The sequence below is a fragment of the Thamnophis sirtalis genome, unplaced genomic scaffold, assembly GCF_051295495.1.
Source record: "Thamnophis sirtalis isolate CommonGarterSnake01/CBP01778 unplaced genomic scaffold, rThaSir2_p1.2 scaffold_10, whole genome shotgun sequence".
Taxonomy (NCBI): domain Eukaryota; kingdom Metazoa; phylum Chordata; class Lepidosauria; order Squamata; family Natricidae; genus Thamnophis; species Thamnophis sirtalis.
In genome coordinates, this window is record NW_028261390.1 from 19,064,613 (window position 1) to 19,077,342 (window position 12,730).

At 37.8% G+C, this 12,730-nt stretch overlaps 1 protein-coding gene across 5 annotated transcripts in view; it reads right to left on the bottom strand.

Moving 5' to 3' along the window:
- Positions 1 to 12,730, bottom strand: part of PPP3CA (protein phosphatase 3 catalytic subunit alpha) — a 222,408-nt gene that overhangs the window by 37,930 nt on the left and 171,748 nt on the right. For all 5 annotated transcript variants that reach the window (XM_087724153.1, XM_087724152.1, XM_087724155.1 and 2 more), the window contains exons 8-9: positions 8,785 to 8,879; positions 2,972 to 3,097 (exon numbers count right to left, since the gene is read on the bottom strand). In XM_087724153.1, the coding sequence (XP_087580279.1) occupies positions 2,972 to 3,097; positions 8,785 to 8,879 (221 nt within the window). The remainder of the gene's footprint in view (positions 1 to 2,971; positions 3,098 to 8,784; positions 8,880 to 12,730) is intronic.

The following is a 12,730-nucleotide window of genomic DNA, read 5'->3' on the forward strand; positions in this document are numbered from 1 at the left end:
TATAAAATGGAACTCTTGTACAACATGCTGTGGTAGTTTGGCTGCAAACCTTCATCTCATTATCACACAATATCCTTACCACAACTTCTGGTATCTGAAAAAAACAGTCTATTCATAGTAGGAATTTAGCATACTCATAACATGTATAAATGCAACAATTTATGACCACCATTGATAGGGCACAAAACCGTCTTCCTGGGAAATAAGTGATGCTATCAAATCTCTCAGTCAATATCCTTGAGGGCAAAGTGAAGACGTGCATGTATAATAACATTGTTTGGGGATGTGAATTATTTTTACATTTTTACATTTGTGTTTTATCCTTCTGCTAAAATCAGGGTAAAATGTTGTTGTAGGAGAAAAGTGAAACTTTAAATCTATTCTTTTATACATCAAGGTAAAAAAAAAATCTGGTCGACTTCACTGAAAGCTAACCCAGTATAAAGTTATATATAATAAGGTTGCAGATCTACAAGGAAGCTGGAAACAAAAAATAATGGGAAAATGAATTACATTTGTTTTCTTAAGTGGGTAGATAACCTTCATAGCTCAGGAATTAACTGATTTTAATTCCTGTACTTCACATAAACATCTCACACAAACACACATACCTCCAAATAGAACCAAAGTCATATAGTCCAGATTTTGATCTATAAAAGGAAATGGACTATATACTGCAATTAGCATAAATGATCCCAGTTTATTGGTTATATTCAGCCAACTGCTGTTGACTGGAACTCTGCCTTTAGCTTGATTTTACACAGCCTCAAAGGGCAAAATACAAATGTCAAATGGCCAAAATAAAATGGGCACTGCCCCCTCTCTTTTTCCTTTACATAAGCCCACTAAAGAAAGGAGAACCATCTTTTGATTTGCTTCCCAGTGTTTGATTTTTCTAGGCTATTGCTGACTTGCATGGTTAGGCCTTTAATCTTTTCAGTCTCTTGCCCTCCTGAAGTGAAACTCCCTTACATTTTATTTTTTTACTACAAAGCCCAATTTGAAAAATTTCCATTTATCTATTCTTGTGCCCACATACATCTGCCATATAATTGTTTCTCTATAGAAATCCAAACTTCTGTTGGAAAATTATCTAGGTAGAGATATAGACTAATACCTCTACCACCCACCTCGTAACAAGCATAGAAAAGCAACCTCATCTCACCTTTATCATTTGGTAACATCTGAAAAATTACTATGAAAAATTAAAACAGTAGAGAACATCTACAGTATAAGTGCCTGCCTAATTTCTCCTACCTACTTCCTTGTTTCCCAAATAGCCCTTTTAATTCACACCATCATAGTTTCACTACGACGCTCCTTAGCAAATTCATTGCACCTACTCTTAACATTGCTTCTTTTGTGAAGAAATTTCAGAAGGCCTTTTTTTTAGTTTAACTAAGAAGTTTACAAACCTTTCTTCACAAAAGAAGCTTTGTTAAGTGTAGATGAATGTCCAACTGAATTGGAGGATAAAAATTCTCATAATTGGAGTTGGATGTCAGCTGGGCAAATCCAGCTGAAATGACAGAGAGTTCTACTGATAAAGAGTTTTAGTGGACAATAAACATTGACAATTCCTGCTGCTGCTGCTACTACTAGCACTGTGGCAGTATCTGAGATCAATTTATGCTTAAGGATGTAGACAGAGTCTGCTGAAATAGAACTCAAATCAAGAGCTGAGGTGGCGCAGTGGTTAGGGTGCAGTACTGCAGGCCACTTCAGCTGACTGTTATCTGCAGTTCAGCGGTTCTAATCTCACCGGCTCAAGGTTGACTCAGCCTTCCATCCTTCCGAGGTGGGTGAAATGAGGACCCAGACTGTGGGGGCGATATGCTGACTCTGTAAACCGCTTAGAGAGGGCTGAAAGCCCTATGAAGCGGTATATAAGTCTAACTGCTATTGCGATTGCTAAATGTATATAGGAACTAAGAACTAAAATTAATAGATGTAATAACCATGTAGCAGTAACAGCATAGTTGCTGGTTAAACACCACCACTGATATTTTTTTTTAAAAAAGAAATAATATCTTTGGACACAACTAGTTGTCTTTTTTAGAGTCAAATTCTAATCATTCAAGACACGATTACAATGAAAAGCAGCAATTATAATAATTATCTGAACATGCATATAAGACATAGCAGAAATTTTAAAAAGTCATAAAATATCTAGTGTCAAAATATGAAATATTCTCAAAAATATATGAACATCATGGCAAAAACTAAAAAAGTGAAATAATTTCACAAATACTGCTATGAAACAAATCGTTGTACCACTTTAAAAAAGAATCCTGATACATATTACTGACATTTCTCATAACCTGTATTATTCAGCATACTTAATCTGTAACAGAAATTTCTCTTTTTGTTTGATCCCAAGGTTTTGATATTCCATAGTACATGCTTGCACCACAGCATTCCCTCCCCAGCTTAAAGGCATTCACAGAATACTTGTAACACCTTTCCCCAACCTGCAGGCATTCATGTGGCACCATAACAATCTGTGTTCACCCACATGCACTCACTTGCACATCTCCTCCCATCTCACTCTGTATTATTCATCTGCCTTCCAGCCTGATTGTGAACTCCCAGGACCTGCCAACTTCCATCAAGTTTCCCTATTGACTTTGACTTGTGGAAATTAAGCAGGAAATTATCAGTCATGGATGGTTCTTGCTTAAAGACCCATGAGTTTTGCTTAACAATGGCAATGGAGACTCCTATTGATAAGCAATATGGTCATGCTGCACTTTACAAAACCATAGCTAAGCAAGGGAAATTACAATCCTTAATTGCTCACCCCCATACTGCTGCTGGCAGTATTATGCATGGTCCAGTGCCTTCATCTAGTTTTCCCCTAATTCCTGGCTCATTTCCAACATCCCTGAATATCTTGGGTGGTCAAATGGGCCAAAGCCCTTTCAGTAAAGAGTTCTTCGCTTTTTACTCATTGACAAAACAATGTACATACCTTTTTCTCCCACAAATGGCAAAGACCAAGTGAAAACGTCCATGAAATTTGGAAGCCAGTATGGATGAGGAGAACAATTAAACTGTCTGATATTCATAACATTGTTTTCGTATTTCAATACTGCAGCTGCAAAAGAAAAAAAATCATTTTAGCCATTTAATAATATTTTTAATGTAATCCAATTAGAGGAAAGTTTAGATGAACAAGTGATTTTCACATGCACTATTGCAGCATGCATCGCAATTATATATCCTGTCTTATAGAAAATTCCAGGTAAGGAGTGTGATTTCTATATAATGTTACTTCTTTTGATACAGACTTAAAAGGAAGCTCTCAAGTAATCAAGTTTTGTGCTACCATTTGTACGATATGCTGCGCCATTACTTAGATTTGGAACTTCTTGTAAAGAGTTTTATGTGGATTTATTTTAATCTTTATTCATCTCTCTCTCTCTCTCTCTCTCTCTCTCTCTCTCTCTCTCTCTCTCTCTCTCTCTCTCTCTCTCTCTCTCTCTCTCTCTCTTTATATATATATATATATATATATATATATATATATATATATATATATATATATATATATATGTATTCATATATATATATATATATGTGTGTGTGTGTGTGTGTATTAAAAAAACAATAACCGTAATAGAATTATGCGTAATGTTTTTCTTTTATTAGAGATAAATATGGTAATTGTTTACTAGATATTTTGTTTGTATCTGGAGTTAAGCCTGTAATAAATTTTATTTGAATTCTCAAGTATATTAGTATATTTGGTATATACCAACTATATATTAGGTATACTATTTATTTCTTATTTCAATTTTAAGGCCACCAAACTCCATTTCTGAAAAAATGAAAAGAAAACAAAACGTAAAAGTAAAAAGTACAATTGAAAACCCAAACAACAAAACAAAAAAGCAATTAAAGTTAAATATGATGAAGTCTTTTAAAACAAATTATTATAGCTTCAAAGTTCCTGATAATGGTCTCCTCCTTTTGCTCTTAGTCCCTTACAAGAAATATTTTTTCAGCTCTTGTTACTTAACACAACTCTAAATTATGCATAAATTAGATTGGTTTTAAGTTAGGCGCAAAAACATAACAGGCTGTATTGCATCATATTCTGTTTTAACTCCCCATTAATTATCTCGAAGTGAAATATTCTGCACTCTATGTTTTCTGGAAAAGATACTTATGAAATACACTTCGTCTTTCAATTTTATCCATAAGCAATTTTGTAGAGGAGGGGTACTTTGCTTTTTTTCTTAAATAAAAAAGGAGGGAAGGAAGAAAGGAAGGGAGGAATTTTTTATATGCATGTCCCTAGTAAGCTGGTACATGGTAGATGATATGTGTAGCCAGTTGTTCCCCGAGCAACAAAATTTTCATTACCAAACTGGGCATCATCATCAGTTCTTTGACACAATTGTAAAATTCTCATACATAAAAACCATCCCCTTCGCCCCTATTGCTACCACCACTGTTGCTGCCAACCCATGAAGCTGGAAAGTGACTCATATATATTGGGCTACTTTGGGAAATCATAAACAACCCAGAAGAAGGAATGAAAAATCATTTTTGAAAACTGCATGGACAAATACTTGTAATCAGCATTCACTGATGGAAGAATTAGGAAGACATTCTAAAATCTCAGAAAAAGATCGGTTAATGACAAATTCTACAATTTTAGAAAATAAGAGATTAAATGAATAATTCATCCGCAACTCTAAATACTACTAACATACAACACATTAAAATTTTATATTGCTGATACTGCAGTCCAATATTAGTGACTTTAAAACAATTTAAACTGTGTTTCAAAAAAGCTTTCTTTCTTATATAAGCCAGGGGCAAAAAGGTAATGCAGTCATTATCCAGAAAAAAAAAAAGCAGAAAAGACACACATTTAATAACCAATTACTGTGAAAATAACCCGTTACAGAGTTGATAACTGAAAGCAACTATAGAAGAGGAAAATAATTGAATTCAATATGTTCCTACAGTGTTGTTTTCCATTAAATCCATAATATTTAAGTACTGCCAATTTTCAAATATTATGCAAAAGATTATTAGGCTGTCTAATTAAACTTTAGAGGAAAACGTATCAATCCTTCCCAAATTTAATTCTAATCCAAACTACTGAAACGGATAATTGTATGATCTGATTGTCTCTAGTATTCTAGAGTAGAAGTAAAATTACAATCATAGCAGAAATTTTTCTCAGACCCTAGTATTGTTCACTTGCCCTTTTTAATATGGTGCTACGGTGATACGGTGGTATTTCAATTCCTTCTTTCTTTCAAATTTTCAGATAGAAAGAAAAGTTCAGGGGTAATAAATTTATATGACAGGAATGAACATCAGCTGAGGTATTAGCATCTTTTTGTACTAAGGTCTTGAGGCAGGCCATGTGCCAATTCCTGAGGCTCAGTCTGGTTTTCTTATCGAGAATGTGTTTGATGCTGTTAATCCTTATGAAGTAGACAAGATTCCAGTTGGTGTTGCAGAATGCAGAAACTGACCGTTGGCTTACTTGAATGGTCGTTCTCTAGGCGCTGTGGGACTGAGTTCAAAGTTTGTGTAGCCATGCCTCCTGCTCCCTTTAGAGGCTCAGTTTAAAAAATGAAGGGATTAGACTATAAAGATGCTGTAAATAATAAAAGTTATACACATGGAGGTGATAAGTCACGCATCCGTGGCGACCCCAGGGCGGGATTGAACACTCCCGCAGCGCCTAGAGAATGACCATTCAGGTAAGCCAATGGTCATTCTCCTAAGAGCTGCACCAGTTCCTGGGGAGGGGCGTTTTCCTTGAAGAGACCAGCACCTGGGTCCTGGGATCCAGAAGCCTCCTTACTGCCCTGCTCTGTGGATTCCTTATTAGGCCTGGGAGACCCATCTGAGTGGAAGAAGCCCTGGCTTTGATGAGGATGGCCTTGAACATTGAGGGCTTGAACAACCCAGAGAAGGCCGGCAGATCAGGGGCAGAATTTTTGTCCTCAGACAAATCTGGGGCCTCCTGAGCCCCTTCTTCTGCTTCAGATTCCTCGTTTATGGCCAAGGCCAGAGAGGATGACCTTCCTGCCAGGTCCTTAGAACCTGAAGCCTGCGTTCCAGGCTTGGGTCATGCCTGGTGAGGTAGGCTGGGTCCTAGCTGTCTCATTCTCTCAGCAATGTCCTGAGATATCGTATTAGCGATGATCTCTCACATCTCATTGGACATATTGTGGCCCTGGTCCTTGGCTGGCCAATGGCTCTTGGACCTAGATGCAAGCGATGAAAGGTCTTCCTCATCAATGAGGGAACTAGCCTCCTGCACCGAATCTCCCCCTAGGGAAGGACCTGGGGACCCTGGGAACTCCCTGGGTGGGTCAGAGGAAAGATTGAAGTCCCCTTCCTCTGCCAAAGATGGTGAAATCTGTTTAATACGTGTTGTGTGAGGGAAAGACGCAGGAGCCATGGAATCAGAGAGTAAGATGTTTATTGCGAGATGACTGCGATTCAAAACGTCCCTGCAACTGTCAGGGTATTTATACTCAAGCCCAAAGCAACTGTCAAATGACCAGCCAATCAGAGAGCTGGTAACAGGGAACATTTGCATATATAACACTCCTTCCCCCCAGTTATTTGCATACTCAATACTCCTCTAACATTTGCATATATAACAAAATCTTTCTATGGAGAGGAGGCAAAGGAAGCCCAGTGGTAACCTCTGCAGGAGGAGAACGAGGCCGTGGAAGTGTTTGGGCCTTCTAGATCTGCTTCTCTATAGCTTTCTGGCTCCTCTCTGCTAGCTTCTGAGAGGCCTTGGACATCCCCTTAGGTTTTGGCTGTTTGCCCTTGGGTAGGCACCTCTTAGCCACCCCTTTGCCAGCAGGCCCTGGCCTGCTACGTTTAGGGAAGGAAGGACCTGCTTGATTGATGTCTTCAGCTACACTGCTGGAAGCCATAGTAACTGGACCAATCTGGAGAACACCGCAGGAGAGTTGTGAGGCTGAAATGGCAGTCCCTGTCTGGAAACAGTGGAGGCAGCAGGTCAAAATGGCGCCTTTGACAAGTTCAGTGTGCCCGCAGATCCGCGCTATTGTCAAACAGGGTATGGCCAGTTCAAAAGCCAAAAAAACCCTGTAGCTGCTTGAAACCAGTCCTTTTGGGGATGGGGGAACTTGCCTGGAAACCCAGAACAAGGTCCTCAGTTTAAATAACCCCTCCCAGCGGCGATCTGCAGAAGGAGTCAGGCAGTGGCGATTCAAACGGCCAAGAATTTTTCATGCCCTTTTTAAACTTCAAAATGACCACCGCGCAGCTCGGAATGGCACTGGGGACTGCCTGCCTGTTGGAAAAAGGCTTTAGGAGCCTCCGGAGCTGTTACAAGCTCTCTGATGGTGTTTTGGGGCTCCCTAGCTTCCTACCTGGTCCCAGGCTCAGAAGCAGCCGCTGAACAAGCCCCTGTAGTGGTCCCTCAACCGCGTGGTCGCAGAAGGCAGCCTTGTTCTGAGCAGCCTGCTCCGCGTGAAGAAGCTGACAGGAAAAAACTTTTGAACTCACAGGAAAACCTCTAAGCCTACCACTAGCACAAAAATAATAAAAAGGATACACTAATCTAACTTTTTGGAGAGCCCAACCTGCTACTCAAACTCCACAACTGCATCGTTTTAGGGTGACTGAGTTTTTAAAACTGAGCCTCTAAAGGGAGCAGGAGCCATGGCTACACAAACTTTGAACTAAGTCCTTGGGCAGCAAGCTGAAGTTAACCCATGCTTGGACACTCCAAGCAGAGCCTATGAGAACGATGGATTCCATGGTGCCTCCTTTAGGGGGTTTCCTCAGGGCTCAACAACCTGACTACTCCTGTTTAAATATAAATCTGCTGATTGAGGTCATGGCATATATAATACCCAGTGTTAAATCTCCCTTTCCCCAACATGAACAACAGAGGTGGTTATTCAGCAGGCTCCGACCATACTAGAGAACCGGTAGTGGAAATTTTGAGTAGTTTGGAGAACGGGGAAATACCACCTATGACTGGCCCCACCCCCATCTATTCTCTGAATCCTGAGTCCCAGTTGATCGGGAGGGAATGGGGATTTTGCAGTATCTTTTCCCTGGAGTGGGGAGGAAATAGAGATTTTACAGTATCGTTCCCCTGCCATGCCCACCAAGCCACGGCCACAGAACAGGTAGAAAAATTATTTGAATCCAACCATTGATGAACAAGTGATGGAGTGGAAGACATGTTTCTGAGTGCAAATGGGATTCTGAACGGGGAAGAACGCAATCCTAGCAAGACTAAGAAGCTCTGGGTTGTAGGGCCTCCTGAATCTAGTGATCTTCCATTTTTGATTCTGGATTGTACCACTCCAAACAAAACCAATGTACAATTTGAAATTGTTGATGATTATATTCTGGTAGTCAATGCTCTAGTTCCAGTTATTAATATACCCAGATAAAGAATTGGTCAAATGAAATATACTGAAGTCCAAGTTGAAATGTAAGGAAAGTCTTGATCATTCGGCTACTGTGTAGATTAAGATGTGGTTCAATCATATCCGGAATAATTCCAATTCCCCTTTTCTTCCTTTACCAAATTAATTCATGACCCATATATGTAGTAAAATAAATTACTATAGCCATACCTATATAATGGAAATAATCATATTCCTTTAAGGAAAAAAAAGCCCAATGTTTCAACATTAATACTTTGTCATTATAAATTATATCAAACTGCTACTGTCAACAAAAGGAGGAGAAATAAAAGTAAAGGACTGAATTATAATGAAATGCAGGCTGTGAGAGAAATGCTCTTACCTTTGTTATTGTATACATCTAGGTAGTTTGGTGCTGAAAAAATTGTAATTAGTGATGGGAAGCCTGTTGTCTGGCTTTTCCTGTACATACGATACCTACAACAAATTGCACAAGACACTTCATTAGCACCGTTAATTAACCATTTAGTAATGTTATTTAGGCTAACTGTAATGTGAGCATGTCTGTTTCATGGATTTTGGTCAAATGTTTTTCATATTTCATATGCATACTTTGTATGCTATTTGGATGGAAGTCAGTATATTATAATTTCAGTAAATCTGGGGATGTCTATATAGCTAGGGTCAAATTGACATACATACATATGGATAAACTAAAATTACATTATTCACTTTAAAGGCATTTCAAGAAAATTCTGAAAACATTCTGAGAATTCTGAGAATACACAATTAAAGCTTCTTTCCCCTCTAGAACTAGCTATTAAAAAATAAATAGTAATTCAGTCAAGCTAAGTGCTAAATTATTTATTTAGTTTGGCTCTCAAAAATCCAGACCTAAGCCAATTAAAATTTATAGATAAAACTGTTCACTGAAAAAAACAACCACCTATATCCAAAACCCAAATAAAAGCAAGCAAATTACCTGTAGTGTAGGAGAATGAAGGTATGACTAGATACAGTTTAACTCACTACATCTACCTGGGTATCTTAAATGACTTTCAGGCAGATTTTGAAATCTTGCAAAATAATTTGTGTTACCTTACTGCAGGAGATTATGAGCAGAGAGTTATCTGTTTTCTCCTTGCTGCGCACTAAAATAATAACGTAGTAAGAACATATAAAGTTTGCTTTTCAGGGGAAAAGCAATGATGGCATTCAGTCTTGAAATCTCAGACTGAACATCGCTTTTAATAGGAAGAAGGAAGGCATCCTTAAAAATTGTCCACCCCTCCAAATAAAAAGGAACAAAGGTTTGGATTCAAAGCTTGTGTAATCTTTCCCATTCCTTTTTTTTTTTCCGGAGCACCAAGATTTTTTAACTACAGGAAAAAACTCCTGGATAGAGAAGGCTGTGATAAAGGCATCTACAGGAAGAAGGATAAATGCCAGAAATAAAGTGGAAGGTTTTTGGCAATCAGGTTTAGGCCAATGCAGTCCTAGAATTTTTTAAGATGGATTGTGAAAATCAATTTTAGATTCTCTCCTTTCTCTGACCATAGGAGAAATATGTAATGTTAAAAGTGAGTTATTTCATAGGCTATATATATCTCAGTATAATTAAGATTCATGCTATAGTCAATCTCTAGACTGTTAGATGCACTTATTAATGTCAACAGAAACATTAGTTTACATTGCTGATTATCCCTATTTTGTTTTATGTTTGAGCTAACATTTAAAAAAGAGGAAAACAAGCTTGTTTACAATTATATATGTGTGTGAGAGAGATGTTGTGTTTGTATGAATATATATATTTATTTGTGCTTATATGCAGACACATGTAGAGATATCTATAAGCTTCTTGGTATGTAGCCTGGTGTCTATACATGTTCTTATGTACAGTACTTGTAACAATTGTTAGGATGTAAGGAGGCAAGGATAGATGCATCCCATAATGTCACAGCAAGTATGATCATTAACACGTGTTTTTGTCTGTTTGTTTGCTGCAGAAGTTCATGAATGCTACCTCTGGGTTGGGGGCAGCATGATTCCAAAAATTATATACTACAGGGAAACAACTGGATGAGGCTATGTTTCCATTCTTATTCACAAGCGAGTCAAACGTCTTGTTGACAAAATTTCTTGAGCTGATTTAGGAGGGCTACTCTTATCTTCTTGCACGTTTCCTTTTGAAATATGTGAAAATATATATTTAAAAAAAATCATCTGAGAGATGGTTTCATATCTTTCCAAACTGTTTTCAATAAAGTTTAATAAAGGAATGACACTATGTATTCAAGATACTTTTAAAGAGATGCCTGCAAGTTTCTTTGGAATTTTCAAAGTCCTCCCTACCATCATGTCTGTTCATATTTGCATAGAAGGTAGTAAGGATGAAACTCGGCCATTGGACTGGCTGATAAATTTAAAATGCCTTAGGTCAGAGTTTCCCATTGTTCCCAGCTATGCGGACTGGTGGGGGGAGAGGGGGATGGTTACGCATGAGCGGCCGGCTAGTGGCACACACAGCTTCATTTGTGCAAGCAGCATGCACTGCATGTGCAAGTGAGGATGTGTGCGCGCGCAGGGGTATTCACCGGCCGTTTTCATGGTTGTATTCCCTTCACACTGCAAGTCACAGGATGGGGATCCCTGCCATAGGTGTTTCTTGTAATAAATGGTGGATATCTGAACAAGATAAATCTATATTCTCATCCATAGGTAGGTGTCTGCAATTTGGCATCTACAGGCACAATACTTTATGCAACATCTCTAAACGGCATTATCCACTGACTCCAAAGTATTTTTTTTTAGAAAACTAAAAATGATGGACTTCCATATTTTACAAGCATCCTATATCCTCACAAAAAAAATTGTGGCCTTTTAGCCTTTCTAACATCATCTGAGTAGATTTTCCCTCATTTTAATGATATTGAATCAATCATATGTTGTCAGAAAGATCTTTCTGATCTTTGGTATGAAACTAATATTTCACTTTAACTGAATTCAGACTATTCTCAATAGAATTTTCTTTACAAAAGCTTTATTTTGTTATTCATAGGTGTGCCATTTTTATTCCTATCCAAAATAAAGCAATGCCCCAACATGTATTATCACAGCAATTATGGGTATGTCCTTTTTACATATGATAAGATAGTTTTTCATCTTGCAAACCTTTCTGTAGAAGAAATGTATGTTAACAGTCTCAAGAATCTTTCAACAAAAGTTGCAAATGGAAACACAATAAAGAAGCAAGTAGTCCAATCCTAGGTTTACCTCAAACTGCTATTTTATTCCAATATAAATCCTTCCTGCATGAAGTTCTCCCTTTCTGAAATCAGTGAGGGATCTCTTGTAAGGGTTTCAACATACTCAAAAAAGGGACATCCTCCTTCCCTGAATTATTGAAACAAGCATGTTTCCCAGAAGCTAAGATATGACTGTTTTGAATAATGCTCTTGGTTATCTGCCTGTGTACATATAAATATATCTACTGGGACAGACACATACAAACTTACAGAAGATTGGAGACTTTGAAAAAGCTACACTAAGACTTCCAGAGGACACGACTACGTTAATGTTTTGGAAACACTTCATTCGTGCAAATATACTTTGTGAAACACTACTTTGCAAAGCTGCACTCATGTGGGCATTTCATCTTTGTCAGTAGCATTGTGAGAGACTGAGGTAAAACTGGGAGTGAGTCAACTGAATATTTATCTCATAGAAAGCAATTAAGTCTGCTGAGAGAGAAGGAAAAAATACTTGAAAGAGCCTCTGACATAAACACATTATAACTGAGACTGGATAAGCCCAATTACACTTTTCAACATTCTGTATACATTCTAAATTGGCATTAAGCTACCTTATTGAAATCTGTACCATTCTTGCTTCCTTGGTCTTGCCAGCTACGTGGGAGTTGGCAGGTAGGTACAATAGGAAAACAGAATACCCACTTTCTCTGTGTCGCTACTAAGTTACTAGAGCTTTGTAGCTCAAAAGATCCATCTGGCATGTCATTTTCTCAAACTCATTTATTTTGAACGGTATTTTAAACTACATATATTGTTAAATAGACATATCATCTTGGCAGTTTTATGCCATCTTGTAAGAAAAGCTGGGATACACATTAATTAAATTAAGTCACATGCTGTAGGTTTGTTTCATCAAAGGAAAAGAAAGGGTTAAATGTGGAAGATCTTATGCAATGATGCAACTCTTTAATTTAGCTTTTGTTTGTCAAAGTGTACTTCTTTTCAGAGAGGAAAAAAAGATATTTTTCTTCCAAACTGTTTATTGGTAGGTCTGGAAAATTAACAGGCTGTAAAAAG